Source organism: Pagrus pagrus (assembly GCF_965226575.1).
Source record: "Pagrus pagrus genome assembly, contig: HAP1_SCAFFOLD_31, whole genome shotgun sequence".
NCBI lineage: Eukaryota > Metazoa > Chordata > Actinopteri > Spariformes > Sparidae > Pagrus > Pagrus pagrus.
In genome coordinates, this window is record NW_028175432.1 from 305,887 (window position 1) to 327,853 (window position 21,967).

General features: G+C 42.0%; 1 protein-coding gene across 2 annotated transcripts; it reads left to right on the forward strand.

Annotated features, from left to right (window-relative positions):
* The first annotated feature begins 15,989 nt into the window (after positions 1 to 15,989).
* On the forward strand, positions 15,990 to 21,838 carry LOC311253666 (uncharacterized protein). 2 transcript variants are annotated; one of them, XR_014621777.1, is made up of 8 exons: positions 15,990 to 16,098; positions 16,967 to 17,178; positions 17,541 to 18,214; positions 19,194 to 19,450; positions 19,556 to 19,647; positions 19,741 to 19,851; positions 20,657 to 20,933; positions 21,183 to 21,838. XR_014621777.1 is itself a non-coding variant. In XM_084384166.1 (8 exons), exons 2-8 carry the CDS (start codon positions 17,149 to 17,151, stop codon positions 21,417 to 21,419), a joined length of 1,467 nt encoding a protein of 488 aa, XP_084240292.1. In that variant the 5' UTR covers positions 15,990 to 16,098; positions 16,967 to 17,148; the 3' UTR covers positions 21,420 to 21,838. The 2 variants fall into 2 exon arrangements, 1 of the variants encoding a protein (XP_084240292.1); XM_084384166.1 differs by having other exon boundaries at positions 19,405 to 19,450.
* The last annotated feature ends 129 nt before the right edge of the window (positions 21,839 to 21,967 follow it).

Genomic DNA, 21,967 nt, shown 5'->3' on the forward strand with positions numbered 1-21,967 from the left:
AGCGAGGGTATGACCAAATTTTTTTTTTAAAAATGTCAAAATCAGGAGTGACATCTTGATCAGATGAATAGAGAGACGTGTAAAATTCCTTAAACACATTGTTAATTTCCATGCGTTCAGTGGTGTTACATGAGTTAGTCTGAATTTGTGGGATAAGGTGAGATGCTGATGCCTGACGTAATTGGTGCTCTAACCATTTGCTGGCCTTATCTCCATGCTCATAGAACTGGGACTCTGTTTGTAGGAGAAGTTCAGTAGTACGTCGTGTCGTCAGAACATCGAATTCTGCCTGTAAACAGAGGCGCTATTTATATAGCTCTGGAGGTTTGCAAGTAGCATACAACCTGTCAAGTTTAGATATAAGTTGTGTCAGCTTAGTTAATTTTTTCTTTCTAAGTTTCTTCTCATAACCTGTGTAGGAGATTATCTCCCCCCGATGTATGCCTTTAAGGCCTCCCATAGTACCGAGGCAGATACATCGGGTGTTTTATTAAAACTCACAAAAAAATCAATTTGTTGTGAGACAAAGTTAACAAAATTATCATTTGAAAATAAGCGTGTATTGAGACGCCATGGTGCATGCGTAGAATTAAAGTTCTTAAAGCATATATTCATATCAAATCAAACTATTTATATAGCACTTTTCATACACGGGCGTGCAGCACAAAGTGCTTTACACATGAAAGATAAAACAATAATAAAGAAAGCGCCTCCCTCCCACCCTCCATACTGCACACACACACACACACACACACACACACAACTGACAATTGGGAGACATGGCAAGGCACTGAGGATTGAGGAAGCGCCACCTTTGGGGTCGTCCATATTGGGAGGAGTCACAGGCTGTGCCACAGGGGGCACCAGTGCTCAGGCCCCCCGACCCCAACAGACCCGAGGCCGGGCCGAAGGGACCCAAGGACAGCACCCCCAGCAGCAGCCCAGACACAACTAACCCTAACCCTAACCCTGTGGAGGACCCCCTGGGGAAACACTGGAGTTAAACCTTAAAGACTAAAAACATAAGATAGGATAAAAACCCCGACAAAAGATAAGTAAATAGAGTGAACAGTTAAAGGATAAAAATACATACGATAATGAATAAAATAAAGTAATACCGCAGATAAATAAAACAAATACAATTTTTTGGCTGTTCCACAGGTGGGGGCCATAGTGGCTAAATGCCACCTTACCATGGGTTTTAGTTCTTGGTTTTGGTATGGATAAAAGGCCGGTGCCAGAGGACCTCAGTTTCTGCAAGGGTTGATATGGTAAAAGCAGGTCAGATAAGTAGCAGGGCGCAAGGCCATTAAGACATTTAAAAAACAGTAAAAGAACCTTAAAATCAATCCTGAAGTGGACGGGGAGCCAATGCAGCGACTCTAAAATCGGTGTAATGTGCTTCCGCCCTCTGGTCCTCGTCAGCACGCGTGCGGCTGAGTTTTGTAATAGTTGGAGATTTAAAATACTCTTTTTGGGAAGACCAGAGAACAGGGCATTACAGTAATCTAAGCGACAGGAAATAAAAGCATGCATTAGCACCTCCGTACTGGCCTGGGAGAGAAACGGGCGGACTCTGGCTATGTTCTTTAGATGATAAAAACCTATTCTCGTCATATTTTTTATATGTGGAATAAAATTCAGCTCAGAATCAAAAATCACACCCAGACTTTTTACTGACTGTGTTGGATTAAGATCTTGTAGTTTTGGTAAAAAAGTTTCTCGCTCTGGCCTTCAGGACCTATAACTAAAACCTCAGTTTTGTCCTGGTTGAGCTGTAGGAAATTCACTGCCATCCATGACTTGATGTCTACAATGCAGTTAAAAAGGGCATCAATTTGCCCTGTGTCATCAGGAGACAACAATGTACAGTTGTGTATCATCAGCGTAACTATGGAAGCTGATGCCGTGTCTCCTGAATTGACCCTTGGGGAACCCCACATCCACTTTAGTTGCCTCGTAGTAATAGGGGCGTGATCAGAAATAACAATAGCATCATATTTACAGTTCGATACCGATGACAGCAGTCTATTATCAACCAAAAAATAATCAAAAGGTGAAAGTGTGATGGACCTGAGAAAAGAAAGAATATTCCCTCTTAGAAGGGTTGAAAAAGCACCAGACGTCGGTGACAGCAAATTCCTTCATAAAGGACTGGATTTCCTTAGCCGACTTCAATGGAGCGCAAGCTCTGGAGGAGGAACGGTCCAGCTGATGGTCAAGCCAGCAATTAAAGTCTCCACCTAATATTAATAGAGGTGGGTGCAATTCATCGATGTGGCGATGCATCGCGATGCGTCACGTGACGATTCGGCATCGATTAATTAACGTCGATGCTTTGCTAGGTCCGCGCATTAAGACAGAAGGCGGCAAATTGGCGGTCTGTTTTGGTCCGCCAATTTGACGCCTCTGAGGGTACACTTACTGCCGCCTCCATTGCTATCTAAATCCGAGGCGTCAATGTCCCGGCAATTGCGAGACATAGGCGGAGGTGTCGATAACGTGCACTGTTGTGCGACCCGCAGCCGGGAGTTTTAAAACCAGGAAACAGCTGATCACAGCAGTCAGTTCATCACTTCATCCGCGGATGTCAAGATGAGCAACTGGAAAGCCGCTGAGATCCGGGAGATGCTACCGTCTCCTCGGTCTCTGTAGCTGACAGCTAGCGGACACAACCAAACAGCTACTAAATCAAATCAAATCAAATCAAATTTTATTTGTATAGCCCAAATTCACAAATCACAGTTTGCCTCAGAGGGCTTTACAATCTGTACAGAGACGACACCCTCTGTCCTTCGACCCTCGATTCGAGTGAGGAAAAACTTGCCCCAAAAAAAAGGCCTTTTTAACAGGGAAAAAAAAAATGCGGAAGAAACCTCAGGGAGAGCCACAGAGGAGGGATCCCTCTCCCAGGACAGTAGTAGCTGCTGACTGTCAGCTGTTGTGTAGCGGCAAGTTACGAACGGTCGCTACTTTCAAATTAAAAGCCCCCCGCTAAGAACCCAGTTCTAAAATCCAATGGCGTGCAATGTAAAGCTCTTATTTTGAAGACAACTTTGTTGTCACTGATCACTGCCCAACTTCGTGCTTCACGCCACGTCACGTCACATGTTTACGCCTCATTAAATCCAGGGCTTGACTGTTTTCAGTGTTTTCCGCCAATAGAGGGGGCTCTCCTGCAAGTGGAGCTTTCCCTGGTCAAAGTTAAGTAGGTCAAAGTGCAAATGTTTACATAGTCATAAAATAAAATATTTTGTGTCTTTGAAAAATACAAGTCAAATGTTCAAAAAACCTTGTTATTTACTTTATGAGTGTAGTTTTAGGAGACTGAGTTAATTGATAGGCTATTTATTTACAAATATAGCCACAGATGAAGACAAAATCAATCTTGTATGGAAAAAAGCATAAAAAATTGCAATAATCGAAGAATCGTGGCCAATAATCGAATCGAAGCTCCCATAATCGAAATCGAAACGAATCGTGAGGTACCCTTGTTGGAACACCCCTAAATGTTAAGTGATGTGACGACAAATCAGAGCGATTTAGAAAAAGGCTTTTACAGAAAGCATCGTTGTCACAATTGGGAGCATAAATGTTAGCCAAAACCACCCGGGTGTTGTGGAATCTTGCCAGCAACTATGATAAATCTGCCTATTAGGGTCAGAGATGGTAATGGAACGCACAAAGGGAACAGATTTATGTAACAAGATGGCTGCACCCCGAGATTTGCCTTGAAATGAGAAATGATAAGTCTGACCTACCCATCCGAGTCTCTGAGGTGGGTCTCTTGCAAAAAAATCAAAACGGCACCAAGATGGTAAAGATGGTGCAGTATCTTACTTAGTTTTATAGGATTATTGAGCCCTTTACAGTTGAAACTAGTGAATCTAATGGCACACTCACTGGCTGAAGTTGCATTAGATGGGGTCATAGCCAGCTAACAGGAGTATTATGTAAGAGATATTATGATGATCTGAGGCAAAGCTGGAAGTGAAAACTTGACTGATGTAAGACAAGAAGAAACAAAACAAAAAGAGACAGAAACAGAAAAAGAATAAACCTTTCCGTACCTTTCCCCTCCCACCCGTCCCTCCACCCACATGGACTTTAGCAGAAGCATCCCCCCAATCTGTCACACCTCTTGAAGAGAGCCTATAATAAACAACTGAAGAACTACAACTAATTAGGCGTTGAAACTGTAACATGGGGTAAAGTCAATGAAATTACACTGTAATAAATGTACTTATAACCAAGCCAGGTAACTAAAGCTGACTAATAAATCAATACATTAAACAATCCTATTGAACAATAATACGAACATTAAGCAATAAAGAACACTTGCAGCATCTCACAATCAATTGTGTCATAACAGTAAGGCACCTATAGTGCTACAGTTTTTGCCTGAGGTATTCCTGCATTCAAGTGGTCACTAGGGCTGGGCGATATATCGATATGAAAAATATATCGATATATTTTTAAATGTGATATGGAATTAGACCATATCGCATATATCGATATAGTTCCTTGCTCCAGGCAAGCTGCTGACCCGGAGCTCTCTGCACTGCTCCCCCCGCCCCTCCTTTTTTACCACAGAGGGGGGAGGGGCAGGAACACACACTCCGGCACTCTTCAACAAACATGGAGGAAGCAACAACGTCTGCGGAGCACACACATCCCTAAACTTGTGTATGAAAGACACGTAGACTTGTAGTTCATCAGACTTGTGTTTTTAAAGACTGGACATTTGACAGGACTACAGACGGTAAGGGGAGACGATTAGCCCGGGTCAACTTCCTTAGCCGCTGTCGGACACCGCCTTTCTTTCCCCTCTTCCTCCTCCTCGTCTCACTCCAAGTGTTTGTAGAGGTGCGCATAAAGTCATTGTTGCAGTTAAAAACATATTCGTCACTGGAAGGGGAAAAGTCCACAGTTAGATCCACTGGGAGACCATGGGATTGAAATCTGAAAAGGATGTCACGACTGTATTGAATCCTACTTGTGTGAGGAGGATTGACAACCAGTCCCAGTGTGAGATTCAGCGTGGCCATCAGGAAAAGTAAAAATACTATCTACCATCTTCGACTCAAGCGCTACAAAACTATCTGAAAAGTGCGCATAAGAGCGTTAAAGACAGGATGCCACTGGTTTGGAAGTTAGTAAACACTGTTGAGTTAATAAACAACTAAAAACACACACACGCCAACGCCTTCTGCCGGTCGCCACAAGAGCAGCGCCCAATATATATACACTCACTGGCCACTTTATTAGGTACACCTGTCCAACTGCTCGTTAACGCAAATTTCTAATCAGCCAATCACATGGCAGCAACTCAATGCATTTAGGCATGTAGACGAGGGCCGTTTCTCAATACCCAGTACGCAAGTTCGAACTTGTGAACTCCGGGAGTCTGGACTTGCGGAGTTCAGTTGGAAGAACGAACTCCCGGGGAACGGGAGGACGGGAGAACGGGAGGACGGTCTTTCTGCAATTGGAACAGGAACGTACTTGATGACGTCATCGTCATCGTCTTCGCTGGTTTCGGCACTTCAACTTCTGGTTATTTTCTGATTAAAATAAAAAATAAACCCAATAAAAAAACTCCGTTTCATTTGTATATTTTAATATATATTATATGCAGATATAATATAGAATTTTCTTTTTATACAGATATGAATATAGAATTTCAGAAAAGTGGCTATATAAAGGGCGAGTGGCGGGAAAATATTGTGGGTTTTATTGTAGTGGACAGAGCAGTGACGCAGCGGCAATTGAAGCACTAACTATCTATTTATTTTGTTATTCATACTGTTATCGTTAATATTGTTGTCAAATTGACGACATATGGCGCAGTTGGTCGCTACTTTAATCGCCGGGGCGATGTACAAGGAAGCGGAAGACGAAGCGGACTGTTTGAGGAGGAGCATCCGCCGGAGGAGTGCCGGCATTCGGCGACAGACAGAGAGGAGGCGTGCCATCCTGGCATGTCTCTCTGGAAAAGTTAGTTTGTGTAATCATAACATTTTATTTAGTCCTAATTTAAAAAAATGACGTGACCTTTTTGAAAATTGCTGTTATGTTTAACTACAACACCTATAGGTTTGTTCACATAACTATATAATGCATAGAATTTCAAGTCTAACAGTTTTATTGTATGTGGTCCCTGTCAAATTAACTCAACTACTTTTACTACATTGATTACTATACATGATTAAAAACAGACTTCATAATAATAAATCGATGATTACATACAATATAATAATAAATAACTAATAAATCAAATATTTCCTCTGATATAGGACCAAGGCCCTGTGCATATGTATGCACAGCTGAATGACCAGGTGCCAATCCTGGCCACATTCTTTTCTGGGGCTGAAGTGAAGCCGGCGTTCAGGCTCTCCAGGGACAGCATCACCATGCTGCTCCAGATGTTGCCCCGGGAGAAGAGCCATGGATGGAGCCATGAGCTGGAGGTGCTGGTGACACTCTACTGGCTCGCCTGTGGAGCGTCGTACCGGGTCACCTCCAATGTCTTCTCTGTACCACAAGCCACTGTGTGCAGGATTGTGCACAGGGTTGTGGAGGAAATGATGACCATCCTGCCTAGAGTGATCCACTTCCCCAGGGCTGAGCAGATGGCAGAGGTGGGGGCTGGCTTTGCGCTGCTTGCCGTGCATGAGGCATTTCAGGCTGCTGCTGGTGCCATCGACGGGTGCCATATAAAGATTGTTCCTCCTGCTGAGCCACAAAAAAAAAAGCTATATAAATAGAAAGCTCTTCCCCTCCATTATACTCCAGGGAATGTGTGATGCCAAAGGCTCTTTCCTGGACATTTATGTAGGTCAGCCAGGGTCAGTGCATGATGCACTGGTCCTCCGGAGGTCACCATTGTACCACCAGGCCCTGTATCCACCAGCTGGATACTTTCTACTGGGAGATGGAGGGTACCCATGCCTGCAGCGCCCTGTGGCCATCATGACCCCGTATCGCCAGCCTGTAGCAAGTATGAAAACATACACAGACACGCACACACAGATAATTTGGGGAGTTTCAAATACACTATACATTTTCACATTTTACATTTAAATATTTCTTTCTAACCTTGAATAGCCCAAGTTGAAGCCCGCTTCAACAGGCACCATTCAAGGGCAAGGAACATAATTGAGCGCACCTTTGGGATCCTCAAGACAAGGTGGCGCTCAATCTTCCTGAGGGCCCTTGATGGCCCGTGTTTGCCCCAAAGGTGGTTGGTGCCTGCTGCATCCTCCACAACATATGTGTTGTAGCTGAGGACATCCTGGAGGAGGAGATGGAGCAAGAGGAGGACGAGATGGTGGAGGTCCCCGGCGGCGAGGCTGACCCAGGAATTGAAGAGGGGGATGAAAGGGGCCTGGCAGGGAGGGAGGTCCGGGGACGTCTGGCTGCCCAGCTCTCTGCTCCTCGGGACCTGCCTGCATGTCTGGGTGAACATGATTACATCTAGAGAGTAAATATTCACTCGCGCTCTCTAGATGTAGTCATGTTCACTTGGGAGTGTGTAAATATGTACATATGGTTAGATGTCAATGTATATATTGTGTAAATCAGATGAATATAGATTGTATAGGTGTAAATATGTTGTACATATGTAGTATGTATTTTTTTTATATTGTATTTTTTTCAGGTTAGCCCAAATTTAAATTCAATGAAATCACTGTAAATAATATTTTTTCTTTTCAATGTAATTGGTTTTGTTTTTTTGGTTCATTCTAATTTAAACACAACTGTAAATAAAAGTATATATGTTGTCTATCCAATGTTCTTTTTTGTATAAATGTAAATAATTACACATATTGAATATGTACAGTATCGCTTAAATATGAATTGTCTCAAACACATTTTAAACAAAATTTAATAAACACAAGAACACAGAACAAAAAATAATTAAATATCACAACACACAACTAAAACTTATTTACAAGCCTCTCAAACAATGAGAGGTACCTCTCGGTCCTGTCAGCTGCTGCCCTCTCCCTCTCCTCCTCCCTAACCAAGGCCTCTCTCTCTCTCTCATCCTCTCTCTCAGCTTGTCTTTTCAAAAAGTCCAACAGTTCATTCTCCCTCTTCCTCTTTCGTCCTGTCCTGCTTTCCTCTCTTTCCTCTCTCACTTCATCTTCCTCTGCAGAGGTAGAGGCCGGGGTGCTGCTGACCACGCCACCTGGCGTGGCACTGGCCACAACCAGGGGCGGGTTGATGGCATGCTGCCCCTGGAGTACAGCGTCCATGAGGCTGTACCACTGCCAGATGGCAGCGGTCACACTCCCGGCCTCTACCCCTTTCCCAGTTGGTGGGTCTTTTAACTCCTAGAAATAAGTTATTAATCATTACATTGTGACACTGAAAGTCTTTGTTTGGTTTAATTTATGACATGAGAAAAAGTATTTTTTTCAAAAATCTGAAAAATCCAACAGAGCTTTCCATCACCATTTTAAACACAAAGATATAATTGGTACCTTATACTTGTCCTTCAGATTGTTCCTTTTTTTTTTTTGCCTGTTTGGCAGTGATGGGAAGGCCACATATTCTAACAAAGTCCCTTGGAAAATACATAAATACATTAAATTGCATACTCCTCCATAATATGGTTTATGACTGGCAAAGTCGAACCCTTCCCCAGATATACAGGCTATGATGAAAATAATATACTCACTCCCATCCCGTCTTTGCAGAGTTTTTACGCCCTGTGAAAAGGGCCTTGTTCTCCGAGCACCATTTGATCAGGGCCCGGGTCTCCTCAGCTGTCCCTTGAATGAAATTACGGTCGACAGATTTAATACACAAAACCGTACATTTTTACACTTCTGATGTGTTTAAGTAGTCAAGCTAATAGGGAACAACAGGGAGTATGAGCGGATAACGTTACGCGTTTTGGTCGGCGACAAGTGCTTCATGTTAAATGAAATATAAAACTTAAATAAAACCCTCGCACCCCACACAGACCAATTTATCCGGTATCAAAAACCCTAAAGTATTTCGTTTCAGACACTTACCCATTAAATGCAAAGTGAACGGTCACGTTTTACCACTACAACGATACAGAACCAGCGGGCGGCTGATTTCAGAGGGTCACGCCGGGACACGGCTGTAATCTGCGGGGTAGCAGTAATGCTAAGCACCCGGGCCAATTTGCTAGCAGCTAGCGGAGTACGATAGCTGTTAGCGGGTGGTTACCACCGAAAACGTCGAAGCAAAAACTACGTGCGGCAGTAATGAATCGACCACAGCACTAATTTGCTGTTATAACAATTACATTCTCGTACAAAAAATTAAAACTTACATTTCGTGACCCTAAATCAAACGTTTAAAACTTGTAACTTACAGTTGTGAGTCCGCTCCTCGGCCATTGCTATCACGAAATGCATTCTGGGATACGTAACTTCCAAAAGTCCACACAAGTCTCCACCGATGCATCCTCGATGAAACGGGTGGGGCGAGAACACATCCGGGGTATTCGACCGTACTTGGCCAGATGCGAACTTTGAATTGGAACAGTACTTGGTCCGGCGCTAATGACGTTTCTCAAGTCCACAAGAACAGAAGTACAGAGAAGAACGCATATTGAGAAACGGCCATGGTCAAGACGATCTGCTGCAGTTCAAACCGAGCATCAGAATGGGGAAGAAAGGTGATTTAAGTGACTTTGAACGTGGCATGGTTGTTGGTGCCAGACGGGCTGGTCTGAGTATTTCAGAAACTGCTGATCTACTGGGATTTTCACGCACAACCATCTCTAGGGTTTACAGAGAATGGTCCGAAAAAGAGAAAATATCCAGTGAGCGGCAGTTCTGTGGGCGCAAATGCCTTGTTGATGCCAGAGGTCAGAGGAGAATGGCCAGACTGGTTCGAGCTGATAGAAAGGCAACAGTAACTCAAATAACCACTCGTTACAACCGAGGTATGCAGAAGAGCATCTCTGAACGCACAACACGTCGAACCTTGAGGCGGATGGGCTACAGCAGCAGAAGACCACACCGGGTGCCACTCCTGTCAGCTAAGAACAGGAAACTGAGGTTACAATTCGCACAGGCTCACCAAAATTGGACAATAGAAGATTGGAAAAACGTTGCCTGGTCTGATGAGTCTCGATTTCTGCTGCGACATTCGGATGGTAGGGTCAGAATTTGGCGTCAACAACATGACAGCATGGATCCATCCTGCCTTGTATCAACGGTTCAGGCTGGTGGTGGTGGTGTAATGGTGTGGGGGATATTTTCTTGCCACACTTTGGCCCATTAGTACCAATTGAGCATCGTGTCAATGCCACAGCCTGAGTATTGTTGCTGACCATGTCCATCCCTTTATGACCACAGTGTACCCATCTTCTGATGGCTACTTCCAGCAGGATAACGCGCCATGTCATAAAGCGCGAATCATCTCAGACTGGTTTCTTGAACATGACAATGAGTTCACTGTACTCAAATGGCCTCCACAGTCACCAGATCTCAATCCAATAGAGCACCTTTGGGATGTGGTGGAACAGGAGAGTCGCATCATGGATGTGCAGCCGACAAATCTGCAGCAACTGCGTGATGCTATCATGTCAATATGGACCAAACTCTCTGAGGAATGTTTCCAGTACCTTGTTGAATCTATGCCACGTAGGATTAAAGCAGTTCTGAAGGCCCGGTACTAGCAAGGTGTACCTAATAAAGTGGCCGGTGAGTGTAAATGCTGCCCTTACTAGTGTTTGTCATATTTTGTTCTTTTGTAATGTTCGTTATTTGCATCTGTGGATTTGTTAGAGAGAAGAAAATCTGTAATTTGATTTTAATAAGCCTTTTATAGTTGTCAAACTAAAAAAAATTTGATATTGTACTTTACTCATATAAATATATTTATTTCAGAAAAAGATTGGCCTGTTTTTTTTATAGGCTATTTTCATTTAAGATATTTTTTTATTTAAATGTGCACCTTACGGAGCTTTGATTTCAAAAAAGGTACTCCTGTTGTTATACAGTATGTTTACATTTTATTGGTATTTGAACAGCTGAGCATTTATTCATGAACCAGGTGAAGAAACCCGTTTATTAGTTTTTCATTTGATTTTGCAACTGTTTACTGAAATAGCCGGTTTCAATAAAACTACTTGCTAAAACTTGCTCTCACTTTGCGGAAAAAATATCAGGATATATATTGTATATCGATATTCAGCCTAAATATATCGGGATATGACTTTTGGTCCACATAGCCCAGCCCTAGTGGTCACCATGAGCCTTGTTGAAGAAAATCAAGACTGGCAGGAGTAAACAAGAAAAATAAATAAATAAATAAATAAAAAAATTGGTGTCATATCAGAACTGTAGTTCACTGAACACATTAAGAAAACATGACATCCAGGATGAATGGCAAGTGTAGTCCTCAGGACTAGTAACAGTAGCAGCCCAATAGCAAGTTAACATGCTAAATAGTGTCAGGAGTGCTGTGATGTAAAGCGTAGAGTGCGATGGGCCCGGTCCAGCATAGGTTTGTTATCAAGACCAAGTATGTCTTGTAGGAGCTGGGCAGCAAACTCGGTAGGACGAGGACCTTCTGTGCCCTCAGGCAGGCCAACTAAACGAACATTATTCCATCTTGAAAGACCCTCCAGGTCCTCGCATTTCTTTGACAGGGAGTCAACAGTGGCGGTTGGTCGGATAGCTCCATGTCGTGAGCATTGTCTGAGCGCTCGAGGTCCGTGATCGATTCGCCATATAAAGCAAGTCTGTTCTTAAAGGGCTCCAAAGCCGCCACGATCTCTCTTAACTGCTGCCGAGATGGTGGTATCAAACTTACTGAGGATGTCCGAGCGCATTTCGTCCATCATCTCCCTCATGTTCGGCAACAGGGTGATGTGGCCGGGTGAGCCATCTCTCCCCTGGTCACTGCATGGCGCTGTGCCAGCCTGTGCAGGTTAATGTGGGGCAGCGCTGCGGGTGATTAAAACCAGGTGTGTTGGTCGCCGCTCTCCCGATCTGCTTCTGCTGTGCGGTGAGTCTGGCGTGTTGGTCGGCGTGCATGTCCGTGTCTCCCCGTCGTGTTATTAAGGTAGGTACCCTTTATTATCTGCTGTTTCATCGCAAATTTATTTGGCTCTGGGGCTTCATCCTCCCGCTGCAGTGCTGGGAGCGACAGTGAGCCGGCGGGCGCGAGCAGGTTGGGTGCAGTAGAGCTCACAGGTATGCTGCTCGTATTTGTCTGCTGCTGCAGTTTTTCACTTATTGCCCTAGTTGTGACACATTCTCTTTTGCTGTGCAGCGAGGCTGCCGTAACCAGCGGTCCCCCGTTCTCCTAGTTCTGCATCTATCCATTTGGCGTCCTGGTGCGTTCCAGTCATCGGCCACCGTGATAAGGGTTGCTGCTGTCCTGGCTCGGCTCCAGGTGGACTGAGATGTGTCATACTGTCTCAGGTCACTGTATGTGGTTACAGCCTCAGGCCCAGTTTGAAGGCGTCACGCCATTATTGTACCCACACCACGAAATCCAGTCCGAGTCCAGCAGAGTTGGCTCACCTGTCTTCTCTTGATTTAACACATTATTTTCCTTTATTAATTTAAATATCAAAGATTGTTTTGTGGATTTAATTTAGGTTGCACTTAGTTTATTATTTGTTTGCTAATAGTTTAGATTGTCTTTATTGCATTAAGCTGATTTTGGGTTAAAATATTATTTTCTTTCTTTGTTTAATATTTGATCCAAACCTAAGTTGGTTTATATTGTGGTGTTAATTTTCTTAAATTCCTTAGTTATAAACTGAATTTGTTATTTCCTTTTTTTTTGTGATATATAAAATATTTCTATTTTGTTCTGATATTTTCTTTGGGTTTCTTTGGTATTAATTAATTGATTAATTGTGTATTTGGTTTCCTTTTCTTGCTTTTTAAACCGTAGATTCCCCCAGAGGTCCCCACACTGTGCCTTGTGTTAATTTTGTGTTTTTCTTGTTTTACAACAGGTGCTGAGGCCCAAGCGAGTGGCAGTCCTCCCCTGGTGGTGGTGTTTGACACAGTCTTTTGGTTGCAGTGCACTGTTGGTTTATAGTTTGGATTTTGTCCCTTTTTGAGTTCCCTGCCGCCATGGTGAGCCCCAGCTCACCATTGTTTCTTTTGCCAGTGTGGTGGCTCTATCTGCATATTCCCCCTTGGGTCAGCTAAGCCTGCAACCCTCCTTTAGTCATTTTAAGCCATTTTGTTAAAGTATATTTCTTTGAAACCACGTCCTCTGGCCCTTGTGATTGTACAAACCTGTGTTGGCTAGGGCTGCAACGATTAGTCGACGTAATCGATTATGTCAACAATAAAAATTTGTCGACGCAAAACTTTTGCGTTATACCGATGCCTAGAGTCTTATGCCGTTCCTCGGAGAGGTGGCCAAAGTTATGCCGATTGCTGCTCAGCGGCTTATACCGATGCCTAGCCTTATGCCGTTCCTCGGAGAGGTGGCCAAATTTATGTCGATTGCTGCTCAGCGGCTTATACCGATGCCTAGAGCCTTATGCCGTTCCTCGTAGAGGTGGCCAAATTTATGTCGATTGCTGCTCAGTGGCTTATACCGATCCCCAGACTCTTATACCGTTCCTAGGAGTGGTGTGCCGCTGTTGTGCCGCTGTTATGCCGCTGATATTCCGCCGACACATGACGGTGTGTGCTGCTAGAGAGCGTTATGCTTCTGAGAGACTGCTGGATGGGTACCGTCCCCTGATGGATATGCAAATGTAGTGCCGCTGGGCTGGTTTTACGACAAGTGCTGCCATAAATGTATACATTGTTGTAGTCTTTTTTAACAATGCTAACTTAACACATTGCCGTAAATAAAGGAACGTAGGCTATGTGTTTCTTTTGGATGTTATGTTGGTGGGATGTAGGCATATAGACAGTAATTACACGTGGGATTCTTGCAATATGATAGCAAAGTAATATGTCTAAATTTGGGCCAATACACTACTTAAAGCTAATGAAAGCGATAGCCTTAGCTAACATGGCTACTGTAAGCCCAGCCACCGTAGCCAGTCTGACTAATCGATAGCAGAAACTTTGAGCCAACCAACTAAACAATACTTCCTGACAGGCTTCCTTTACTAGGAGAACACAACAATACATTACTTCGTATAAAAAATTCAGTCTGAATCATTGTATCAAACAACTGTTGGAAATTAATGTATTGGGGTATTTTCTATGATCCACCTTCAGATAGTCTGAAATGACAATCCACATATGTATTGTTTACACCACATATTACTGTTAATTCAAACATTTGCTTGAGAGTGAAGATTCAGTTAGATAGACATACTAGTACATTACTAGTATATGAAATGTGTTTCTATGAGTATTTTAGGCTAATTGGACAGGGTAAATACATAACAAACATTAGAGGGTGTAGTCATTTTTTATTGTCAAAAACTCTCCATAACACAAACAGATAACCATTGTTGAACAGGTCAGGAACGATTAGTTGCTGGAGGGTGAATGGTTCAGCAGAGAGACCTGGTGAAAGTAGGAGGAGGAAGATGAGAGAAATGAGAGAGAGTGAGGGGGACAGAAAAAAACAGAGCTTGCAGAAAAGCTTGAAGAAAATTTACAAAAAAGTCTAGTTCGTTGCTTTCTTCTTGGCAGAACACAAATGAACCATTAGTACTACACTAGGGATGAGAGATTCATTAAGCCTGACAATGACACACTGAAAGGATAATGGTAACAGGTGTGAGGCATATTAAAAACAGTGACTTCAAACTACAAAAATATAGTCTAGAAATGGTTGTTTTGGTGTTAGAGGGTTATTGACACTGTGACTGATCTAACTATTAATCACAGTCATGGCCTGTGGGAAGTTTTGGGCCAATGAAAACCCTCATATGTGGACAAACAAAAATTCTGCTGCAGGCACAGGTTTGGAGAGGTGACCATGACCACTGGGCTGAACAGCGTGCATGCTATAGATAATGTGTGAAACATCAACCGCTAAAAAGGCAACTCATACTGAGTAGCGTTTGAGAAGAATGCTTAGTATTTTTACTTAAGTATGATTTTTTTTGCAGTTGGCTGCAGACTGCAGTTGGCCTCACAAAACAATGCCCGGTCCCCCACTGACACTGACACTGAAAATGACTCTTACCTCTTGCTTGACCCCCACTGACACCATATCTCTTTCACTTTGTTATCACTTATGGTTCTGTCTGTCTCGTTATCATGTTGTCTATTTATTGTTTATTGTTTGGCACACATAGCTTCGAGACCAAAACAAATTCCTTGTATGTGAAAACCTACTTGGCAATAAACTTCTTTCTCATTCTGATTCTGATTTTAAGACCAGAAGTTGAAATTGAGTTTTAGTTTTAATATTTTAGTAATGTAACTGTATTCATACTTTAACACAGATTTTCAGTACTCTTTCTACCACTGGGTTCCTCGTACAGAGCTCACAGCGCTTACCAGAGGGGAGGAGTTTGAACAGGTTGTGTCCAGTTGTGCACAAATGTTTCCTACCCGTTTTAATCGCCTGGTTCCTCTGTCGGAGCGCAGGTATGGCTACAGAACCCTGGGTGAGGTGGCTCACTGTAGTACCCACGACTCTCTCCTCTGCTATGGAGCCAGAACGGTGACTTTAAAATTTGGCATCCAAAAAAAAAATTGGCATTGAAAACAAAACCAGTACTGAAAAAGGAAACATTGGCATTGAAACATTTGTATTGAAAACAGTTGTATTGGCATTGAAACAAGTATTGGCACTGAAAAAGGAAACTAATTAAAATAATTAAAATCTGAAAATCTTATTATTTTATTTTATTGGGATTTTTTGTATTTTTCAATGACAATCTTGAGATTTTTTCTTCATGTCACTTTTTTTTCAGTGACAGATTTTTTTACAATGTCAGTATTTTTTCAGTGTCACTGATTTTCAGTTTCAACTTTCTGTCACTGTTTTGGCGTCGAGAGGGAGGGGTCTGAGGGGAGGGGCAAGTAGAGCGTGGTTTGCATATAATTTGCATATCGGCATCCTGAAGAAGTGCGCAACCCGCCATCAGCCCGAAGCCTCTGGCATGGTGGCATTGCTAAAATGTCCAGTCCACCGGGAACTTCCAAACCGCAAGTAAGTCTGTTTTTTTTCTCTGCTATTTACATGTTTATTCACATGCAACCTGGCCTGTTTGGTTAGCTTTTAACGGCCGTTATGTTGTTTTTGTAGAGGTCCGCTGGAACATGTAAGTTTCTAACATTAGCCGTGTTGGCTAACTTAACCTGTGGTTAATGCAGGATCAAAAATAAACACCCGCCAAGCGCCGAACACGGCTAAAAGTCGGTTTTGGCAGAAAAATAAATTAATGTCATGTGTCACCGGCCTGGCGGTAAATACTTGTTGCTGCCAAGTAATAATACATCACAACAGCGGCTAACAGTAACATAGCCTGGGACGTTAACATTGACATGATAAACAGCAGGGCTTCGGCTGTGTAGTTAAGCTACTGACATCCCCAGCACACGCACACACACACCATACAGAGTCTCATCTTTGAGCCGCTAGCTCAGCTTCAACGCAGGTATGCCACAATAACTCTTACAAGGGCCGCGAATTTGCTTCTGGTGACGATAAAAATGTTCCAGCGGACTCTGTTTCCAGCGCGGTCATGGAGAGTCTGAGCAGCTAACTTACTGAGCTGTGACTACCAGCTCTGCTTTTCTCAGTTTACCTGCCACTGACAGATGAGCCAGAAAGTTAAATGTGGACCCTGAGTAAATGGTAGCTAATGTTAAGTCTCCAGCCCTGTGATGTTTTGCCGTTGTGTTTTTCACAAAGACCCTGGCCGAGTGAAAGTTAACTTTAAACGGCTGTTGTGCTGGTTTGGCAGCGGTCCACTGAAACCAATGCTAAGTTATTAGGTGTTGGCTAGCTAATCTGTGGTTAATGATAGTTAGCGTTAATTCTCCAGCCCTGTGATGTCTCTTTTCTTTTTCTTTAGGAGTTAGAGGCCAGTGTTATTGCTGCTGCACAAGGCCTCATAAACGTGCTAACGCAAAATATTCAGCAGCATCACACCCCAGCACAGCAGAATCCAGTGCAGTCACATGAGCAACAGAATCGACAAGCACAAACCCGGAATATTACTTCAGTTCAAGGGAGGTGTTGTTGAAGTTGAGAGAGATGGCAGATTCGCGACCCCAACAGATGACGGTGAGTTAATCAAAATATGTTTACCTATTAACTTTTATATATTTGGCTTTTTGCGCTGACGATCCAAGGAAATGACAAGTTTCTTTAAATAACATCTTTTGTTATTTCATGAATTGCACTGAGTTCTGCTTAGCTAATTTGAAATCAAAATTAAAGTTTTGCATTTGCTCATATGTGGAAAGGGGGGTTTCTAACATTAAATTATTTGATTTAAACGTAATTAATATTTAATTAAATGTGCGCCAATTCAACATTTCTATAGCTGTATGGCAGATCTAAGGTAGAGTAGCTTGTCATGGCAACTTGAGCTCTGATAAATGTGTCATCACATTAGTGTTTTTTTTTTTTTATATTAATTACAGGAACCTTCGATTGTGAGGCAGTTCATGGAGAGAATGCTGAGAAGGCTTCAGGAAGTTCTGCGACGTCAGCCTGTGGATTTGGATTATTTGCACTTTGTTTTAAGTCATGAAGTGGGACTTCTACGCTCTTTTGCCAATGTAGTAGAGCTGCCTCAAGATGTTGTTCGTGCTTTATCTGACTTATTAAGACTTCTTCGTTTACAAGAGGAGAGTTATCCAGCTGCCACCTATGTAGAGGTTCTGGGGGGTGGTAGGGGACAGCCAAAACTTGCAATTTCTAAAGAATGTCTCCAAAACCTTATCGACATGCAGTTGTCCATCCCCTGTGTAGCTAAGCTCCTGGGTGTCTGCAAAAGGACAGTATATCGGCGGATGCGTGAGTATGGACTATCAGTTACGGGATCATACAGCAATATCACAGATATGGAGCTGGACAATCTTGTGCGCTCAGTTAAATTGAGGATGCCGCACATAGGCTATAGAATGATGAAGGGCGAACTGCAAGCGATGGGACACCGAGTCAGATGGGAGCAGGTTTCAGCATCCATGCACAGGGTGGATTCTGCAGGGATCTTGGAGAGAATGGCACGTTTAGGCTGTGTTGCTAGAAGAACATATTCTGTCAAGGGTCCCCACTCACTGGTCCACGTGGACACAAACCACAAACTTATCAGGTGTGTGTGTGTGTGTTTGTTATGTTTTACAAGAATATTGTTATAATATGTTCATATATTTATATGTATAAATGTTGAAATTGTTTGCAGAGGGAGTCTTGCTTGAGCTTTTACAAATAAGTTCTATTCATGTTTGAAGGATGCTGGTAGATTTTGTATGCTATTACAACATAGGCTATAGATTGCTGGAGCTGTATTACAACAAAACAAACTTTTGTAATACAGTTTATTAATTAAGCTGCACATACAGTTAGTTTGTGCCCCCATTCTATAAAATTTCAACATGTGAATGGGTAGCTATTTAATGATTGTTGCTTAGTGACTCTTAGTCCATTCCACACTGTGTGGATCAGCATGCATGCTGTAAATTAAGAACATTCCTGAAGAAGCCTTGATCATTTTAGCATGGTTCTTTAAGGTTCTTTAATTCAGCGTTAGGCAGTAAATGCAGTAGTTTACCATAAAAAAACAGGATGAGGATGTCATACAGTCAGGAAAAAGTCTACTGTGCCACACATAATGAAACATGGTTATGTGTACAACATTGGTTTAACTGTTACATGAAATAAAGGAGGGAAAAAACAGTCATTTACACACTGAGGCTAGTTTCATTTCATCATATTATAGGGGGATGTCCCGTCTAAAGTGCAGCTTTTACAAATAATTGGACTTCACTCTATGAGACCATCTCAAGAACATCATCTTGAATACTGACAGTTTTTCTTTAAGGTCTTTGCAGTTGTCTCCAGTGAATGTGTAGTCCTCTTTGGACAGTGTGAAATTAATTAATTAAGAAATTATTTAATAAAGTGATGGTAGATGTCTTGTATACCCCCCTAGTAAACCATCCATTTAATATTGTGGAAAATATACCGGAGGATGCTGCCCATCTTTGCTGATTAAACCTTTTTGAATACCCTAATTTTTTTTATTGTAATTTGGTTAAAGCAGAATCATGAAGATAACTTTTTTTTGACAGTATAACTGCACAGTGAGAAAAGAAACATGCAATTCTGTAGGGAAAAGATTCTAAATGTTACATGGGTTCATGGTAAGTTAACATGAAACTTGAAAACCTGGGAAATACCTTGTATGAAAATCTGAATTGACCCACTTAATGATTTGTGTATGTAGAACTATTATAATTTTAAGAGTTGATACACTTTCTGATAATTTATTTTTCCTTTCAGATATGGTATTGTTATCTTCGCTGGAATTGATGGTTATTCACGAAAGGTAAACATTTGACACTTTTTCAAAAAGCAATGCGGCTGAGCCTAGTATTACCATATTCTATTTAGTGTGGCACATTCACGCAAGTATTTTGTCACTATACTCTAGATAATGTACCTGGGTTCTGCGAATAATAACAAGGCATCAACAGCACTTGGCTTCTTCATGAGCTCAGTTGAAAAGTTTGGCTTTCCATTAAGGTAAGAAAACAGCAAGAGCATGATTGTCTTTTTGTCAAAATTCATTGACTGAAAACATTTGACTTTATCTCTGTTTCTTATGTCATAATTTAGAGTTAGAGGAGACCAAGGGGTTGAAAATGTCGGCATTGCTCAATGCATGTTCACTATTCGTGGCTGTGGCAGAGCAAGCTACATATCTGGGAAAAGTGTGCATAATCAAAGGTAAATATCAAAGTTGTGTTTCTTTTAAGTAACCCTAACCCAATGATTTGTTTTTTGATGCCTAAAGCATTAAAGAATTGCATTGCAAAGACCGTAACACCAACATCTCTGTCCTAGTAAATTTGGATAATCCACAGACTCGCTGTAAACAGTCTTCACCAAAAATGATTTATGTAAAAATGATTTCTGTCATAGAAATTCTTGGGAGCAAGTCAATTCTTATTGACGGCCAGCCGGGGAGACTTGCAACAGTAATACAGAGTGAACACTGCAGTACCAAACCAAATCTGAAGGATACATCCTCACAGGAAGCATTTATCCTTCGTAGGCCTACAGAGATGCACTGTGTCCAAATTAGGTTATTGTTCACCACTTTATACATGCGTGAAGAGTCTTGGATTTTTGTTCAAATCAAGACACCATGCTTACCTAAGTTAACTTAAGTCAATGTTTCCCACATATAGACTTTACTTGGGCGGGCCACCCAGGTATATGGATGGCCAGCCCGGGTATATTTGGCAACCCATTCAACGTTTTGCAGAGAAAAATAGAGAAGCAATCTATTATGTTACAATACATGCAACACTTTCTACAGAGAGTCTATCTGTAATGAAACAAAATATAGATGATCTCAACCTTGGGTTACCTAGGAAATGGATAGCAGTGCATCCATATCAAGACAGTTGCGTCAGTCAGTTCACCAAGCAGGCAGAGAGGAGAAACCAAGTCTGACCTACATTTTGAGTGTCCCTGGCTGTGATTCTAATATTAATACGGTGCACTTTTTGTATTTTTGTTCCTTAAGAGTGGAGCGCTTATGGCGTGACGTGTGGATGGCAGTAACAAGGGTATATTATGAGCTACTTCATGGTCTTGAAGAGGAGTGCCTGCTTGATCCCTCCAACAGCCTGCAGTTATTCTGTGCCCAGTACATATTTGTACCACGCCTCCAAATGGACCTAGACACTTTTACAGCTGGGTGGGATAACCATCCTCTGCGTACGGAACAAAACCTGACTCCCAATCAACTTTGGACCATTGGATTTCTCCAGTATCCTGTGGCTGCTCCAGAGAATCTAGAGGTAGACCTCAAAAATGTTGAATCCAAGCTATGTTTAATCAGGTTTACCCATTGTCTCATATTTTAAGATCTGAAACAATTGTGACAAATAATGCAAAAATAGATCAAATCAGAAGTCAAAAAATGTTTTAACGACAATGTATATTCAGTATTTTCGTACTCTCAACAAATTAAAATGAATTCTTTGAAGATCAAATGTGTGAAGTATACAAAAGGCAAGTGTTATAACAAAATTACTTGCCATTTATAGGATTTGCAAGATCACTTGTTGGACTTCAACCCTGACAGTTTGAGAGAAGATGCTCCTGCTGCTGCTGCTGCTGCTGGTGGAGTAGTTCTACCACCCATCCAGTGCCCTCTGGGGCCACAGGCTATGGCTGGACTGAGGGCAGCCATCAATCCTATCACTCCCTCCCAGGACAATGGAAGAGACATTTACAAGGCTGCGCTTGACTATGTAACATTTCACTCAAACTTTGCAGGATAACATGCAGTCTGCAATATAGAATAGATGTTCAACAGTTTCTGTGATTTCAAAAAAATTGTTTCTGATTCTTAGACAAATGAAATTGTAATTGCTTGCATGAATAGGTATTTGTGCAGAACTATTGTGGAGATTGTTTAGGATATATAGGTTTTACTATGCAGTATATAAACAACTCAGTCTGTCATGGTAAAAAGAGATCCAGTTTTATTCTGCTGTTACTTGTTTTAAACAACCAAATGTAACCTCCCACAATTTTATTGGCCAAACTTTTAAATCTAGTGTATGCAGATATTTTAAACTGGCGTCTTAAATACCATTAGACAGTTATCTCGCACTGCATTACACATCTACCAAACTCAGTATGTCATGTTTGATATCTTGGTAATGAAGAATTTAAAATAAAGCTATGTGAATTTGAACACTTTCATGCTGTATAATGTGCATCTGTATTGTGTTGGGCTCTTAAGTGAAATGCTGGGGGTTTTTTTCAGTGGAAAACAGCACATTAGTTCCATTTTACAGCATAATACTGTAGACATACTCAAGTA